Below are 19,133 nucleotides of genomic sequence, written 5' to 3' on the forward strand. Positions count from 1 at the left end.
CCTGGCACCTGCTGGAAATCCTCTCCAGGGCAATCTTCATCGTCCTATTACAAGCTCTCCAGCCTTTCTTCTCATCTTTCCTCTCCCAAAAGTGTCTCACGGAGGCGTTTATACCAAATGACACCCCCCCGCCCCTCCAGAGGAGAGGAGAAAGGAGGGGCTGGGGGAGGGTGGCTGGGAAGGCTGAACCCCCGGCTCCCTGGCATGAGCCATTTGTGAACCCTTGGGGATCCTGGCGGGGAGAGCTTTCTCTGAGCCAGCCCAACCGTAAGAACAGATAGTGCTACAAATCCGTGTCCTCGGGGTATTGAGTCATTTTTTGTAAATCACCTAGAAAAGCATTTCGGGGCTCGAAAGCACAGTTTATTGCTGCATTATTAAATGGTCCCAGCCGCAAGCCACGTCCTTTTTACTGACGGAGTAAAAATGAGGCGACCCAAAGGGCAAGTCACTGGAAAGCAGGGCAGAAGCTAGGCCGTTCCCGCCCCCCGCCCCTCCACGCCCCTCCAAAATGGCCTCTTCTGCTCTCTGTGAACCCTGCAGGCCAGGCAAGCAATTAGACACTGGAAAGCCTTAGAGAGAGCTACATCCTGTTAAAAAAAAAATTAAATAAGAAAAAAAGGAAGGTATTTTTAAAGTACATCCGTTTCTGCCGAAATGGAGTCGTGAAAGCAAGAAAAATAAATGATCAAAAGCAGATAAAGGAAGTGTGTGTTGCCCTCCCCCAAGGGCCTCAACATGGTTTGGGGGCAACCATCTCCTGTTCGTCCCTTTCTTTCTGCAACTGATGGCCCCCTTTCCCTGCCCCCTCCCTTGTCTCCACCGTCTCCCCTCCAGCCTAGGAGCAACCCACCCGGTGCCCAGAGGTCCTGGGGTTCCCGGAGGCCTGTGCCCTGGGCCAAGCCATCCCATCCATCTGGGAACCATCCTTTCTTGCATACAATTCAAGCAAATCCTTCGGGCCAGCACCGTCCCCGTCCCGTGACCTCGGCTTTCCCAAGACTGAGCCAATAACACTTGTCCCTGCCTCAGACTTTCCTGCAAACCCTGAAACCATTTCTTCTGCGTCCCCTCCTTCCTTCCGAGAGAGTGGCCTTTACTTCGGCAGCCTTGAATCCAAATAAAATGAACCCCATATTTCACCTAGGTAAATAATACCAATTATTTTTTTCTTCCGGTTTCAAAGTGATTTTTAGTCAGTCGTAGCCTCCCGCCAAAAAATTATTTAATACGTGCAAAGAGAAAAAACCTTTTTCCCTAGGCTGTAGATTGTACCTCTTATCCTGTTCTTTCTCTGTCTTGTGATTCTGGTAAAGCCAACCTCCTCCAGTAAAACTTCCTCTACATCCAGACGTAGAAGGGCTCCCGGGCACAGGGAGGGGGGATGGGAAGAAGGGAGTAAAATTAGGAGAAAAGCTAGAATCTGGAATGGCTAATCATATCTGTATAGTAAGTTTTCTGCTCGCAAAATGCTCTAGCGGCCGCAATTTCGTTGATCCTTGCTCAACCATGGGAAGAATACATAAAACCAAGGGACTCGCCCAAAGTCACAAGGCTACCAGATATCATTTCCCCCATCCTCACCGCTGTCTTCCTCAGTGCCTGGCACTTTGTGTCACCAGTTCCCATCTTCTGGGCCCCTTCCAAGCCCTCTGAGCACGAATAACTATAAATGTGGGGGACCAGCCCGTAGTTCTCGTTAGAGTTAACACGTGATTATAAACCCCCGAGGGGACCCGGACTGTCACTCTCCCACGGACAGTAGGGAAAAGGGAAAAGGATTTAAAGTCAGATAAATGTGGGTGTAAATCTTAATTCTGCTACTTGTTAAAAATGTGCCCATGGGTTAGCGGGGCCGCCAGGAAACTAAGGCCAGCGGGCCAAATTCAGTCTACTGCCCAGTTTCCCATGTGTTGAAGTATTGTCTGTGGCAGCTGTCTCGCCACAACGGCAAAGCTGAATGCTAGTGACGGACCCTTGTGGCCCGCAAGGCCCAAAATACAGACGATCTGGCCTTCCACTGGAAAAGTTTGCCACTCCCCCAGGGAAGATTATTTCACCCCCGAGCCTCCGTTTCCCCCTCTGTAAAAGGGCAGAATCGCTTACATCAAAGAAGTGATGCTGTGACAAATAAATAAGAAAATAAATGTGAAAGGGCCACACAGCAGTGATTGATACGTGTTGGGATTTTTTAAATCATTATTTTAGTCTTGCTGTTGACAGCCATGTCCCTCTGTGGTGGGTGAGGGGAGGACGCAGCCTCTGTCTGCCTCCAACCCTGTTCCCCTCTTTATTTCTCTTCATTTTGCCCCACTTCACCCCCTAGCCTCCAGAGGAGAAAAACTTTAAGAAAAAATAGCGTGAGGGTTAAGAACATTTTCAAGGTGGGGGGCGCCTGGGTGGCTCAGTCGGTTGAGTGTCCGACTTCAGCTCAGGTCATGATCTCACATTTCGTGAGTTCGAGCCCCGCGTCGGGCTCCGTGCTGACAACCCGAAGCCTGGAGGCTGCTTCAGATTCTGTGTCTCCCTCTCTCTCTGCCCCTTCTCCGCTCATGCTCTTTCTCTCTCTGTCTCTCAAAAATGAATAAATGTTAAAAAAAAATAAAAAAAAAAAACATTTTAAACGGATAGAAAGTAAACTAACTCTAAAGAAAAGTTCAAAGGCCCCTGGGTGGCTCAGTCGGTTGAGCGTCCAACTTAGGCTCAGGTCATGATCTCGCGGGTCGTGGGCTCGAGCCCCACGTCGGGCTTTTCAGTGGCAGCTCAGAGCCCTCTTTGGATTCTCGTCTCCCTTGCTCCCTGCCCCTCCCCCACTCACACACATGCTCTCTCTCTCTCAAAAATAACCATTAAATATTTAAAAAGAAAAATTCAATCTTCTTGAACAGCTCAGGTTACTTATTTTATGTCTTTTGAGTAGTAATTTCTATCATCATTTTTTCAATATAAATTTCATCACGCAATTTGTAACATTGTACTGAGAACGGTGACTTCTTGCCTTCTCCTATTTACAGGGTTTTTTCCCTACATATAAGCATGATATGTTTTCACATTCCCCCATTCAAAATGTTTGTCTCCTTGGGAAATTCTCATAAAAATCTGAAGATAATAAACTTCAAAATTATAAGATAGATGGATCTATGTGAGATCATCTACAATCTTCTCCAATCAGAAGGAAATAACTTTCCACGTTTGTGAAGACACTTTGTTTCTCTCAACAACCTTCTTCGACTCCTTTCATATTAAAACGCTTTCTAAAAATTTCAGTTCAGCGTTTCCCTTATCAACGCCTTCACAGCCTTACAATTTGCCTTGCAAAGAAGTTGAAATCCTCAGAATGGATTACGAGAAGCGTGCGTATCCCTACCAAAACTAAACATATTAAGCACTTAAATATTTTTAATCAGAGCTATTACAAGGTTTAAGACAGAGATAAATCGTTTCAGTGCAGGAAGATTTAGAACATCCGAGACCCACTGGAGCTAGTGTTACTTTCTTTACCTTCACTGCTCTCACCAAAGATCACAGCACAGAGGGCCTTACGTTTTTTTCAATTATTACATTCTTTCAACCAGGTCAATCCAATACGCATCCAGCCAAGATCTACTGCTTTTATATCTGGAACTAAGAGACCAGTTCTAATCATGCGAAAGGAATGGAAAACCATTCTGGCTCTGCATAGTCATCTTGTGACCTCCTCCTCTTCGATCATATACTCCACTGAAATTGGTCAACATTTTTCCTTAGGGGAAAATCCAGGAAAACCAGGAGGGCTGTGTTTGGTTCAGAAAATGTGAAGGAGAGAAAAGCATGGTTTTCCTCCTCGGGGCTCATGCTTCAGGTCTGTTTTGTGAAAAGAATCCAAAATGGGAGCCTTTGGCCTGACAACAGATACGGTCGCTGGGAGAGGGAAGGTGTGGGTGCGACGGGAAGACTTTGGGAGCCAGATGCCTGAAGAGGCGGCATGTTCCAGAGTCGTCTACATTTCTCCGTGTTATTGTCCCATGAGCTTGGACTGTGAGGGGCCTGAGATCTCCCTGCACGTGCCCATGCCTCGTGATCCTGTTGCCGACAGCCATACCAGTCTATGGTCATGGTGGACGGAGTTTGGAATCTGTGAATTCTGACACCTGCCCTTCTCGCTAATTACATGAGCTCGGGCACATTACTTAACCTTTCTTTGTGTCTCTGTTAAACAGTGCTTGCCTCAGAGTGTCATCACGAACTTCAGATTGGACAAAGGACATGGGTGCCCAGCACATCACGGTGCATATAGCACGGACCCATATACCTCCTCTTTTATTTGTCTGTGATTATGAGCTTCAAATGCACTAAAGAAACCTTAAGTCTCTTATAGTGTCAACATTATATTGTCATCTAAAATTCAATGTCTTGTCTGTTGAGGGACTATACTTTTAGGAGAAAAAGCTATCTTGTCTGTGATGATAAGACAGAAAACAGTATGAAGGGTTGAAGGATAATCTCACCTTCACAGCTGGGAAAGGCTGTGATGTAAATCATCTGTTCCCAAACTATCGGTCAGGGAATACTTTAAATTTCCAACAAAAATGTTTAAATTGACAGGATGAAGGAATGGGGTGTAAGGAAGGGAAGTCAAGATGTGTGCAATCGAGGGGTGCCTGGGTGGCTCGGTCGGTTAAGCGTCTGACTCTTGAATTCGGCTCAGGTCATGATCTTATGGTCCGAGAGATCGAGTTCTGCACTGATGCCTCAGAGCCTGCTTGGGATTCTCTCTCTCTCCTTCTCTCTCTCTCTGCTCCTCCCCTGCTCATGCTCCCTCTAAATAAATAAATAAACAAACACTTTTTAAAAAAAGATGTGTGCCATCAAGATAGTGGGCAGAGAGAGACAATATGAGAGCAGCGACTGGGTGACAAATGTACTGCTTTCAGAAATCAATACACAAGAGAGTGACCGATGTCAGGGACCCAGCAGTCAGCCACAGGATACAGATCGGCCCTTTGGGGAGACATGTACCTCATCACCCACACGGATGTGTAACAACAGCAAGGGTGCCAAGGTGTGGCGTTAAGAACCAACGCAAGGTGCCGTGGGCACTTACAACAAGGGGCGGGATTTGGGACGGAGGCTAGGAAAGACTTCCCTAAGGAAAGATGCTTACAAAGAGGATCAGGGATGCACTGGAAAGAAGTGGCTTTTCAAGGGTGAGCCCAGCATTTCCCATCTGCAGGAAGAAAATGCAGTCTTAGCAGCTGAGGAAGGCAGACGGGGCAGGCAGCGCGTCCAAAGTGCAGAGAGGCAGGAGCAAGATGAGGTCAAGGGGCTGTGAGAGCTCCCGGGTCAGGCTTTCGCAAAATGTGTTGGTAAAACCTCAGTGATCAGTGAGTTCGCTGCCGGCACAGCCCTGCTGTCTGGGTCAGGAGAGGGAAATGCGAATTCAGGAAAGGGCAAATGCAGGAAGATTCCGATTCGGCAAGGAGTGGACCCAAGGAGACATCGAGAGGCGGGCGTCTTTGCTGGCCCAAGTCGTCTTCCCTCGTGATGGATTCCAGAATCACTGAGCGCCCGTTCACTGACGCTGCAGGAAGGGGACACCCGTTGTATTATTTCTTCCGTTTTTGCAAATGCTTGAAATTTCACATAATAATGAATGTGTTAAGTTAAAAATGCAGTTTGGATGTAAACACGGGCCACTGGCCAGGAGTTTCCCTGAGACAGTAAGCTTCGGCTGGCCTGTTGCAGGGGAAGGGCTGTGGTTGCCCTCCCTAAGAAGGAGGAAAGAGACAGGCTCATTATGATTGTCGAAGAAGCAAAGAATTAGAGCCCTTGGTTCAATTCCCTGAACCTCCTACATCTGGGGAATTAGGCTATAAATCCTACGAAGCGTTCTCTGGGGATTTCCAAGAAGTGTTCACACCCAGGCCACAAACGACACGACAGGAGCACAGACTTTATTTCACACTGTTTTGGCATTCGCAGCTCAGACTGAAATTGCAAAGCAGCAGAATAGGAGAGCAGTGAAGAATTGTGCACATGTTTTGAATATTTCAGTCTCTCTGTGGTTCCAACTTTATATTTGAAATACTCCTTCTTCCTCTCTATTTCTTCCTCTCTCTTGCTCTCTCCTTCCTTTCTACGTTTTCTTCTGCCTTTCTTTCCGTCTAACTGCCAATTCTTTTTTTAATTTTATTTGTGTGTGTGTTTTTTTTCCAATTGAGAGAGAGCACAAGCAGGGGAGAGGGGTAGGGGGAGAGTGAGAGAATCTCTTCTGGAGCCCAACGTGGGGCTCGATCCCATGACCCTGGGATCATGACCTGAGTCGAAATCAAGAGTCAGTTGCTCAACTGACTGAGCCACCCAGGCGCCTTTCCAAGTGCCAATTCTCAACATAGGCCACAACCCATCCAAGGCCCATAGAAGACAGGAAGGTAAAGACAGACCCTTACCTAAAAGTCCACTCTAGTGTTAATAACACTAAACAATTGGGGGCCTGGGTGGCTCAGTCGGTTAAGCATCCGACTTCAGCTCAGGTCACGATCTCACAGTCTGTGAGTTCGAGCCCCGCGTCGGGCTCTGTGCTGACAGCTCGGGGCCCGGAGCCTGCTTCGGATTCTGTGTCTCCCTCTCTCTCTGTCCCTCCCCTGCTCATGCTCGGTCTCTCTCTGTCTCAAAAATAAATAAAAACATTAAAAAAATAATTTTTAAAAAAATAACACTAAATTAAATTAAATCAAAATTAAACAACTGACATTAAAATTAAATAAATTAAAACACAAAATCAAACATAATTTTAGACCAGGATACATGCTCTGAAGGGAGAGGACGGGACACTTGATATGAAAACATGTTTGTAGAGAGAACGAATTTACAGCTGGGGGCCAGAAGTAGCCCCTTCCTAGTCTAGAGGTCCCCAAATCAAAATGGCTTTTTGCATTATAATATTCCCAAGGGTCTTATATTCCATGCCAGCCCCATTCTTTCCATTCTTTCTGAAAGGAAATGTTTAAATTGAGATGATAGAGCTTTTTTTTTTTAAATTTTTTTTTCAACGTTTATTTATTTTTGGGACAGAGAGAGACAGAGCATGAACGGGGGAGGGGCAGAGAGAGAGGGAGACACAGAATCAGAAACAAGCTCCAGGCTCTGAGCCATCAGCACAGAGCCTGACTCGGGGCTCGAACTCACGGACCGCGAGATGGTGACCTGGCTGAAGTCGGACGCTTAACCGGCTGCGCCACCCAGGCACCCCGAGATGATAGAGCTTTTGCCCACAACCGCCCCCCCTCCCCACCCCCCACCAACCAAACTCCAACCTGTTATTTTATCCTAAATAAAATATACAGATTTTCTACTTCTGTCATTAAGATTGCATTTAGGTCCTACTTAGAGGAAGATTATAGGAAAGCAAGTTAGTTACTTGTAATAAAAACAAACAAACAAAAAACAAAAACAGAGGTTAGCAGTGACGAATCCTTTCAGTGGGAACTCCTTGCAAGCAAATCTGGATCTGGAGCCAAGCCACAGGATTCAGAGCGGTCCTTTCTTATTCTGAATTTATTTTGAGTTTTCAGAACAGTTGGGAGGCTACATTTGGGCAACCCCAAACATTATTGCATGAATACAATTACATTTTAAAAAATAATTCAGCTCCATATCATGTCAATGGGAGCAGGAAATGGGCAAAAAGACGGAAGAAGGACAGAACAGACGCAAAGCGGGGGTGAAGGACAGACTGACAGAAGGAGAAGAAAAAGAAGGAAGACAAAGACACAAAAGAGACACGGAAACACCATCAGGGGAAAGGACATCCGTAAAAAGCAAAGAGAAAAGAAAGAAGAAAGTCAAAACTGTTGTTCACTTGGACAGCCCAGTATGGATTCCTATCCATTCCCTTTGAAATGCTAATTAGCCGCCGAGACAGTATCAGACTCAAAACCCTTATTCTGAGAAAAATCTTTATTCAAAATGGGGAAGCATCTAAGACTTCCTCTGAAACACTAGTCTGAGTGGCTAAGCAATGTATGTGACAATTCAAGTGCACGGATCTCAGAAGCTAGAATGTTAACTAACTTGGATTTAAAGAAAAGAAAGAAAAAGAAAGAAGAAAGAAAGAAAGAAAGAAAGAGAAAAAAAGAAAGAAAGAAAGAAGAAAGAAAGAAAGAATGAAAAAGAAAGAAAAGGAAAGAAGAAGCTAGAACCCCCACCCCATTTAGAGGTTTTAAAATAAAAATTCTCGGGTTACAGTTCCAAAGGTGTTACGTCCCCCTCGCCACATCTTATCCAAATATACACATTCAGCTCAAAATGATGGAATAAACTGTCACACTGACTTTATGATCATTAAACGCTTTTAGTCAAAGTCAGATCAGTTGTTTGGGCTGCAGTGAGAAAACAAAAACACGTGGGGTCAACCAGAATCAATCCGGCGGGCAGAGGTTTTCTGGAAGGCGAACTTCTCCTCTACCCTCTTAGGTCTTTGTTTGAGGGCCTGCAAATTACATTGGCAGATTAGCAAGACAAAATGCATTTAATTACATGTGTAATCACGTGTGTAAAGATGTAAGACATGTATGTCATCCTGTGTGTGCACACAGGTTTTCACAAGGAAACGTGACTTGAGGAGGTCATTAGAATTTGGAGTTTATGTATCTTTTTTTTTTAAGTTTATTTTTGAGAGAGAGAGAGAGAGAGAACAAGCAGGGGAAGGGACAGAGAGAGAGGGAGAGAGAGGATCCCAAGCGGGCTCCGCAGTCAGTGCAGAGCCCCATGTGGCGCTCAAACTCCTGAACCATGAGATCACGAACTGAGCAAAAATCAAGAGCTGGACACGTAACCGACTGGGCCACCCACCCAGGCACCCTGGAGTTTATATACCTTAGTAGGGAATGGGGAGGGGCAGAGGGATACTTCGGGGAGAACAAATGCCTTCTCAAAAGTGGGGGAGATTCCAGGAACTCAAATGCCTTCAGCTTAAATAATTGTTATGCCACGGTGGTTTATCCTGGATCCCTTCAGATGCAACACACCCAAAGGGCACAGGTTGTGAACTCTTGGATTCCGATGGCTTGGCAATATGGTATTTCTCAGGCAAGCTGCATACAAAATCACCTTCTTAGAACTGTGGCTGCCTCTCTGGAAATTTACGTCCTCTCGCATTCTGAGAAGGGCGCTATACCAACCACAGGGAGCATAGACGAAGAAGAATTGTCTTCTTTCCACGAGAAAGCAAACACTGTCATCTACAGCCAGATTCCTTCCAGGTATCCGATCCTGTGGGCCTGGAACACGGAGACTGTAGGCCTGGGGGTGCTCGGGTAGATAATGAGACACACGGCTCTGGGGCTGGAGACGTCTGGTTCAGGGATGGGTTTGCTGAGAACTGGGAAACTCAGGAGGTGTGGAGTCTCTCAGGGAGGGGCTGAGAAGGAGGAGGCCCAGGGCCAGCATCCCAGCCCGTGCCAGTAATCTCAAGGAGGAGCCGATAAAAATGGAGAAACAAGAAACGAGGAATAGAAGGGAAAATGGGAAAGGGTGTGGAATAAAAAAAGAAGAGATTCAATCAAGTGAAGAGCGATTCTTGAGGTTAAAGGGGGCCTGTCATTTGTTTGTGATCCCTGGGGATCGTGTGCTCCTGCAGACGCAGGGCTGGAATACAGAGACAGGGCATAACTGAGAGGGTCCTTTCTCCAGGACGCAGGGGGTTCGCGAGGGAAGACAAATCGTGTAACCTCACCGAGGGAAACGGTTTCGCTTCTATAAGATAGATCATTGCAGTAGACAAGCTCTGAGGTCTCATCACCTATTTTAACATTTTAATAAATAATATGATCCCACTGAGTCCTCTGTTTTTGAGAGTTTGATTTCAGAGTGAAGTTTTATAACTGATACGCTATTCATTACTTTCAAAGAAAATGCTGACGGACACATTACATGCTTCCTGGGACTACTGAAGGAATCCTTATATTTTAATATCTTAATGGTGTCAGGGGAGAATTATTGTTCAGTGTCACTTATGTAATATTCTGGCTCGGGAGGCCTAACCTGAAAGTAACTGTGAGGAAACAGACAAACCCAAAACAAGAAACACTCTTCTCTTTTAGGTACTGTGCCTCCAAAAAAATGCCAATGTCAAAAAGGCAAAGAAAGTCGGTGGAAATATGCCTGATTAAAGAAAACTAAGTTGATGACACAACTAAACGCAATCTCCGATTCCAGACTCAATTCGGTACCACAGGGAAAAATCCTACGATGGGCGTTGTTCAAGTCAACTGATGAAATCAGAATACTGATAGTGGATTAGAAAAAAAAAGTATGGTATCAATGTTAAATTCACTAACGTTGACAAATGTACTTGGTTATCTAAAAGAAAACCCCTATTCATAGGAAATAGGGTAAAGGACCATTGTCTGAGTCCTTTGGGGCCGCTGTAACAAAATACTACAGGCTGGGTAGTTTATAAACAGCAGAAATGTATTGCCCACAGTTCCGGAAGCTAGAAGTCCAAGATCATGGCCAGCATGGTCTGGTGAGAGCTGTCTTCTGAGTTGAAGACTTCTCATTGTATTCTTAGGTGGCAGAAGGGATTTAGGGAGCATTCTGGGGCCTCTTTTATAAGGCACAAATCCCATCCATGACAGCCCCACCCTCATAATTTATGCACCTCCCAAAGGCCCCTCCTACTAATACCATCATCTTTAAGGGTTAGGGGTTCAACGCATGAATGGGGAGGGGGACGTGAGAGCACACAAACATTCAGACCACAGCAGCCTAGATGCACGCAATTTACTCTCAAATGGTTCAGAGAGAAAAAGAGGGGTGGGAGTGGGCAGTGATAAAGCAAAGGAAGCCATATGACAATCCTGGCAAAGAGTATATAGGTGTTCAACGTACTATTTTTATTTTTGCAATTCTTCCGTTAAGCACTTCATGGGGGTGTGAATTTGTAATAAGGAATAACTCTGAGGTTGCCCCATATCTTCCGTTCAGGCTTATTATTTGTCTTATAGAAATTCACTGCTAAGCAGAAGGGAAAAAAATAACTCAAATGAACCAGGGAAATTCTAATTGTTGCTAAAGCAGAGAATTCACGAAGGGAGCGGTCATAAATGGACACGAAATTGGCCTCCGCTATAGGCAAAAAGTTTACGTCTTAAATCGTAAGATACGCTGAGAGCAAAGCTGAGAGGAACTTACTTTTCTACTGCCAGAATATTGCCTTAACAAGTTCCTGGAGTGTCCTGAAGCAGGCTGGATTGCTTTCTTGGGACATGGAATAAAAGGGGTGAAGATTCCCGGGGAATTTGGACTGAGTCCGTTTTCCAATTGGTTTACATCCGCCAACGGATGATTTTACGATGCGGCGTACGTAAGGTGTGGTTTTTGGTTTTTTGTTTTTTTTTTTTTTTTACTATTTATCACTTCTTTGTAACACAGCCTTTAAGAACGCCTGTGAAAAGTGGTAACCCAGATGGTTCTGACTCCCCGAGTCGCCTCGCGCTTTATCCACCTGCCCGACAATGTGGCCGTCTTCCTGAAGGTGGCGCTGTGCGCGAGCGCGGGGTGTGAAAAAGAAAGGACCTTTCCGGTGTTGCACCTGCCCTGGGGCGCGGCGTACACGCACAAGGAATACACTCCAGAACAATCCGTACCATGGCAAATGGTGCAGATAAGGAGCGAGGTCGTGAGCCGCTTCTATGCCCCTCAAAGGGGTTGGCGTTAAAATGGCACAACCTTTTGGTCTTCAGTCCTCAAATGAAAGTAAGGGTGTCCTTCCCAGAGTCGTCATTCCACGACCTTTTACTTCCCGTGGTCGCACCTTCTTCTTCCTCTAACTTTTCTTCCTACCCTCTCTTTTCACTTCCAAATTTGCTTTACAATTGGTGCAGGTGTTTTCTACCTCATAGAAATTATATTATCATTTAAAAAACCGAACAACCAAGAAAAAAAGAAAGCAGCAAAAAAAAAAATTTTTTTTGAACACAAGAAAAAGAAAAGAAATTGTATTATTAAAACCTCCTTTGCGTACTGGCCTTGAACTGACCTAAAGTGTTGCCATCCCTGCCCAAGAGTTATGGTAATGGAAGGTGTTTTGTGCTGGCCAGAACCAGAAAACCAAAACTCAGGATTGGGAGGCACATCTGGGCATTCTGCTAACTTGATTGGGGCTGGATATGAGAAGCGGCCGCTGGAAGTCTTGTGACAGTTCGTTGAGTAGTCTGCAGACTGACTAACATTTCAGTGGCCAAGTGAATTCCCCCAAAGGGCTCTCTCCTGAAGGAGGCCAGTGCCTTTCCCGGTGAGCTCTGTCCATGTCTGGACCATTCGGGTGACGCTTCAGACACAGGAGAAGCAGCAAAAGTGCAGGGAAATAATACAAGTCATTTTAGAAACTTGCAGACACACTTTTGGAGAGCGTACTAACCAAAGGGGGTCCATAAAATGATAGGAGAAGGAGTTGAGGTGATTTCTGTCCCATCTTTATGAAAGAATAAGCCATCTTTCTTCTAAGGGAAACGTCTTCTTCTAAGGGAAGGGCAGTAAGGAACAGACAGAAGCTACGGGGAGAATTACATTTGGGTTCTGTTAGGACAAACTGCATACCAGGGGCCACAGGAAACATTGCCAAGGAGGTGTTATGGACTCCTATTTGTAAGAAAGAGTGAACTTTCTTTTGTGAGTGAAGTGCCTTCATTCTTGTTCAGAAGCAGGAAGGGAAACCGGCTGTCTCCCCCCCCGTCCCCGCCCCCCAGTTTCTGGTGATTATTTATCCCTTTCATCCACAGAATCTCAAAGCCGCCTGGAGCCTTGGAGATCACCCACTTTGCAGATGAGGACGCCAGTTGAAGTGATTGTCCAGAGTCATACAGAGTTGAAACAGCAGCCCAGTTCTGTCAGCCTCCCCAGTCCGTGTTTATTTTCCCACTGCACAAAACTACCTCCTTAGTTTATTTCCAGCACACGGAAAGTTACCCCCACCCCGCCACCCCATTTCCAGATCCCACACCCCTCTCTGGTTTTGAGTAGCATTCCCTTTGTACTGCATGACTTCTCCGTACGACTGGGGCCCACCGAAGACACACAGTAGGACCCCCATGAGCGTTTAGCCCAACCGAACCTCAGAGAAACGGACAGCTTTGCTGATGTCACGGTTAGCCTGTCCCGAGCTCCCAGCTCCACGTGACATCTTCAGGGGACAGCACTGCATCTCACTTTTGACAGAATGTCTTCCCTTTTGCCTTCGTAGGTTTCACTGCGGCGGCCTCCCTCGTGTCTTTGGCTTGGGCCCTGGCCTCTTACCAGAAGGCCCTCCGGGACTCTCGAGACGACAAGAAGCCCATCAGCTACATGGCCGTCGTCATCCAGTTCTGCTGGCACTTCTTCACCATTGCCGCCAGAGTCATCACTTTCGCCCTCTTCGCCTCGGTTTTCCAGCTCTACTTCGGGATCTTCATCGTCCTCCACTGGTGCATCATGACCTTCTGGATCGTACACTGTGAGACAGAATTCTGTATCACCAAATGGGAAGAGATTGTGTTCGACATGGTGGTGGGGATCATCTACATTTTCAGCTGGTTCAACGTCAAGGAAGGCAGGACTCGCTGTAGGCTCTTCATTTACTACTTTGTGATTCTTTTGGAAAATACAGCCTTGAGTGCCCTCTGGTACCTCTACAAGGCTCCCCAGATCGCAGACGCGTTTGCCATCCCGGCGCTGTGTGTGGTGTTCAGCAGCTTTTTAACTGGCGTCGTTTTTATGCTGATGTATTATGCCTTCTTTCACCCCAACGGACCCAGGTTCGGGCAGTCACCAAGCTGTGCTTGTGAGGACCCAGTCGCCGCCTTCACTCTGCCTCCAGAGGTGGCCACGAGCACGCTCCGGTCCATCTCCAACAACCGCAGTGTCGCCAGCGACCGCGACCAGAAATTTGCAGAGCGGGACGGGTGCGTCCCTGTCTTTCAGGTGAGGCCCACGGCCCCGTCCACCCCATCGTCTCGCCCACCACGGATTGAAGAATCTGTCATTAAAATTGACCTGTTCAGGAATAGGTACCCAGCGTGGGAGAGACACGTTTTGGACCGAAGCCTCCGGAAGGCCATCTTAGCCTTTGAATGTTCCCCGTCTCCTCCAAGGCTGCAGTACAAAGATGATGCCCTTATTCAGGAGCGGCTGGAGTATGAAACCACTTTATAAAATAGAAGGCTTTGGAGGGGCCACAACCTCCAGGTGAAGGGGTGACAGCGGGGCCGTGGCAATAATGAAACTCCGTCCTAGACCAGGGCAGAGAGCTGTAATGCGCTTAGTGTGGCCGCCCATCAGCTGGCTGCCCTGCTGTGGTCTCCTTTCCAAACAGCAGCTGAAGGGAACATGGCGGCTTAGGAGGACTTCTCGTTGCTACCAGCCCTCCTGTCCACTCTCAGCGTGTCCACCAGAGGGTACAATTATCACGGAACATGTTGCCTCCAATCAATAGGGTGTTTTGATGGAGTCAACTGATCTTTGCAGAAAAATCTATTCAGTCACACACACACACACACACACACACACACGCACACACCTGCTAATACACACACGGCACCAGTCCTCTGTCAAAACAGCTTAGGTGATTTTTCTTGATGCAAAGCTCTGATTCTGAATATAAAAACAAAGAGAGAGAGAGAGAGAGAGAGAGAACATACCCCTCAAGACTCCAGGAAAAAAACACAAATAGTACCACTTAGAAAAGAATTCATAGACCATTCTCATTCGGAAACTGACACCATGTGTGAAAATCCTACCCAGTGGACAGCAAACTCAACTGTTGTTTACATGTGTATTAGAATCAATGGAATGGTTCGTTTTCCACCCATTTCAGGATTTGTCTTTTCGTTTCAAGTTTCCGTTGAGAACATCCTTTCTGCCAGAAATCCTATGCAGCGCATCTGTGGCTTTTGACAAGGCCAAGGAGCTCGAGAAGTTCGGGAGGTACACGAAACGGTGATCGCGAGTCAGTATTCAGTTGCAGACGTGTAATAAATCCCTGAAGAGGAAGCACGGGAAACACAAGGCAAAAACGAGCGTCAGATTTCCCGGCCTGTGCGGCTCACGCTGGCATGTAAGCGCAGGGGCAGAAGAGGGACAGGCTGACCCGGATGTTACAAGACGCGGAAAAGCGTGGCTCCGTGTGAGCACGTGCCGGGCCACACCCACCTAGTGCCAAACACCGTCCAACCACAGGACTGACGTGCAAGTCCCAAACACCTGAGAACGAGTGGCCTGAGCCCCCCCACCCCACCAAACGCAGACGTGAGCGTGCACCATCAAGTTCCCCACTGTGTACAGACTTTCCCCACCCCCACCCTCCCAATCCAAGGTCAAAGTGATGTGTCTTTTAGAGGCTTTGGGACCCTTTTTAGGAAGTATGAGCAGACAATGAATGCAGTGACCGTGCTACGAGAAAACCCTTCCCAACTGATTGAGGGCTTATCACTCGATCCAGCTAAGATTTGTATTTGAATCGTTTGTAAAGTCGCACTCTTACAACAAACTTCTGGGTTTTAAATACCTCCGTACAGCAAGTAAACGTTCCCTGCTTTCTGTTCCCAGTGTCCTCGGTCATGGTGCTTTTTGTTGCATTAAAAGTGCCGGTCAAACTTTGATAGTATTTTTTTATAGTTGGTGCAGAGTGGAATAACTCATGGATTATTTCAATATTTTTGTAATAAAAAAATATAGGGTATACATGTAGGCATCATCACTTTTTTTATAGACCTGGAATCGTTTAAAATACTTTAAGCGTCATCATTCCTTGGGATGTCCGAAACTGGTCCACAAATTCCATCAGCCTGCCTCAGCGGATTGAGAACACCTGTCTCTTGGAAGATCACCCTACTTTGCAATGTTGGTGCCCCCAGGAACCTGGCCAGGGGTGCTATCAGAATATCAGGTGACGAGAGAATCAGCTTACCTAGAAAGGGCTTGTCAAGACTGGCCAATGTTTCCCAGGATGTGAAAGCTGTAAATGATTACTTTCATCCATCCATTATCACGAACCTGACCACAGTGGAAGATGTCTTAAACTTCCTTCCCTGGTTTTATATTAACCCAAGTGATCTATTAAATATTAGTCCAAGTCACTAAAAAGAGAGAGAGACAGAGAGAGAGAGAGAGAGACAGAGAGAGAGGGGAAAAGTCCGTTTAACTTCATTGCTCGGTTATCTGGACTGTCCAATCCACTTAAAATAGTCAAGTTCCAGAGCCACCACCTGTAATGGGTGGGTCCTACAGAGACTGCTGTCCCCGTGACATCCACAGGAAATGGCAGAGCGCTCAACCTAGGACTTCTTTTGGTACAAAGCCCCAGAGCAATGTTTTCAAAATAGATGACTTTTTATCGCTTGACGTGCTTCCCTAGTACTCCATGATTTCATCTTCCAAGCAAGATTGCCACTAAAAAACAATGATCTTTTGTCCGGATGTGAAAAGTTTACCCGGTCGCCAGCAAAGGCCCAGGAAGACGCTCTTCTTGTCAGTGACTGGTGAAAACATTGCACCCCCCCCATCGTGGAAGGAAAACGTGATTACATTGGCAAAAACTCTTCATCTTTGCGCAGGACCATAAGTTATTAGCTTCGTTATTTCCAAGAAGACTTGTAAGTGATGATCTTTGGAAACTGAATGGCTCAGCTGAACTGTACCTTTGATTTCACGAGTAAATAACAGATCACAATTATAGCGTCAATCGACACAAACTCAGCAGGCCCCACCACTCCTCAGTCATGTAAGTCCTGAGTTATTTCTCAATTTGATCCCTCCTTTACCACGTTAAGAGTCGAAATGAGTGCTTTGTGAATCAACAGTGATGTACTGTGCTTCGTCCTGGAGGTCAGAAAGCAGTTTTAGGAGGGCATAAGAAATCTGCATCTTTCTGTGATTTCCCAAATACTGGAAATACTCTGTTGTCCAACATACTTGAAGAGTGTGATGTTTTAGTTAGTCAAAAATTCTTGCTAAGTAAATGACATCTCCACCACAAATTCCAAACTTTCTTCAGATTACAAGAACCAAAACCCTCAACCTCCCAGGAAAATCATGACTTAATCTTGTTTCCATGATCGAGAAGAGCACGGCAGGGCCCTCAGACTGTGCGGTGACAGGAACTGTTATTAGATGCTAGATACACAGATAACAGAGAGTTTAAAGTATTAGGATTTAAAGAGACATTGTCAATGTACAAAGGAACAAAGTTGGATTTTTGTGCTTGTGTTTTAGTTCTTCCTAAGATTTCATTTTCAATCTGCCGTGAAACCCTCCACGGACAGTAACTGGAGAATCCAAAAAAGAACAATACTCTGGTTAGCGTACAGATTGGAAGTGCTGGGTTCTTTCTCTGTGGGATCAGACTTCCTGTGCCTGAGTCTACTCGGATTCTTGGCCGGGGAAGGGGTCCTGCGCTTAGCATTCCCTTTTTGCACTGGACCATAAAATTTTCTAAAAGAAAATGTTAGACCTTTCTTTCACTTTCAAGTTAGCATTTCGACATGAAACCTCATGTAAGATTAAAGAAATATGTAGCTTCACATACTGAGACTTTTAAGTATTCGCATGGAAGAAAACAAATTTTTTCCATGTAAGTCACAGTTTGGTCCCCCATAATGACTCTTGTCTCTTCAATTCCCTTAGCCGTTGACGCTGTCCTGCTTAACTATGTACCGGCTAGTTCAGTGACACTGACTTTGCAGACACTCAGTTACTACTCACAACGAATGAAAGAAATTCTCTTACTGACTTGGCAAGCACATGCAATTCGAGTATTAGCACAATATAAAATACAAAGATAACCTGAAGAGTAAAGTATAATGAAGTATATATGCTTAATTCCTAAATGCCCGATTTATTTTTGCTCTATGAATAAGTGACGTGATAGCACTGACCAAATATTTTCCTTCTCCTTTTTGGCCCGAGCTGACAGTCCCTGTCTATAAGACGTCAACATCCTTGTGATGTTGTGGGAAATACCCAGGTGCAATTTAATGCTTTCAGCTTGAATAAGCTGTCTCACTCCGGAAAGATTTCATCTTTTAAGCAGCTGAATAGAATAGTTTTGAATCATCTCAAAGTTCCTTTCTCCAAACCGATTGAATTGAGCGAAGAAAAACTCTTGTGTCCTCACCAGGAATTGTGCAAGATTGCACACTTGCCTTTAAATGCGCCAAATGCCATTGAGTGGAGCGAGTTCTCCCCCAATGTGTGGATGAGGATTCATTTTTTTTTCCTAATGAACCATTTTCTAGACTACATATGTGCTTCTCTGCAGTCCCCTACATCTTTGCCATTAGCCATTACTGTTCCTATATAAAGCTTGGATGATATGCCTGCATTTTTATGTTTCTAAGGAGAGTTCCTTAAAGCTTGTTTACAAACAGCTCAGACTGTCTTTCAGAAGTATAGCTTGAAGGATGGTTGAAATGCACAGCAGAACTGAGGTGGTTGTTTCTATACATCCAGTGATGGAAGCACATCAGCTCACGTCCCTTTAGCTTCAGCAATCCGGTGTCACTCCTGAAAACAAGCAAAACGGTTGCTTCTGCCAGCTTGTGACTCAAAACGCCCCTCTTCCCCATCTGAAGCTGGGGCATTCCAACATGGCTAAGGATGGGCCATTCCCTTCTAGCGCCCACCCCCCCACCAGCACCTTACCTCCATTTCTGAGTCTCCGGCCCTGACCTGTATCAGGCTATGAAGTGAGCTCAGCCGTTGGGTTGCGTCTCCTCTGCTCACTCAGAGGGGCTGCACTGTCCACGGTAGAGCTTTCTCTGGGCACGCATGTCCTGTCCAGTCGCCCTCCTAGAAATGGGCACACAGGAAGACTAGCGTGTGCCTGTGATCAACAGTCTCAACAGGATTACTCATTCGACAGCGAAACTCCGCAGAATGTGGGCGGAATTGTATAAAAACACAATGAGCCATTTAATTTTGTTAATTGTAGCAATTAGGCTAGCTCGAACACAGGCTGCGCTCACAGCGGAAAGCCAAAATGGAAGAAATGGCAAACAGCCATTTGCCCACAGAAATGAGGGGTTCAGAAGCTCTCCCTTGAGTGTTTAAGGCATCACGTTGTTTGATCATCCATCTGTAGCTCTTTCTCTAGACTCCATAAGAAAAGAAATCAGACT

The 19,133-nt window shown here is 45.9% G+C and overlaps 1 protein-coding gene across 2 annotated transcripts in view; it reads left to right on the forward strand.

The window, feature by feature from the left end:
• XKR4 (XK related 4) overlaps positions 1 to 19,133 on the forward strand; it is a 433,263-nt gene that overhangs the window by 402,366 nt on the left and 11,764 nt on the right. Inside the window, exon 3 of one of the 2 annotated variants that reach the window (XR_006300440.1) lies at positions 13,226 to 16,738. Coding sequence is in view for 1 of the 2 variants with exons in the window: in XM_043601084.1 (XP_043457019.1) it covers positions 13,226 to 14,172 (947 nt within the window). In the remaining variant the exon portion in view is untranslated. Of the gene's footprint in view, positions 1 to 13,225; positions 17,460 to 19,133 lie in introns of those variants that run through there. The other variant, XM_043601084.1, reaches the window with a different exon arrangement.

The sequence above is a fragment of the Prionailurus bengalensis genome, chromosome F2, assembly GCF_016509475.1.
Source record: "Prionailurus bengalensis isolate Pbe53 chromosome F2, Fcat_Pben_1.1_paternal_pri, whole genome shotgun sequence".
Taxonomy (NCBI): domain Eukaryota; kingdom Metazoa; phylum Chordata; class Mammalia; order Carnivora; family Felidae; genus Prionailurus; species Prionailurus bengalensis.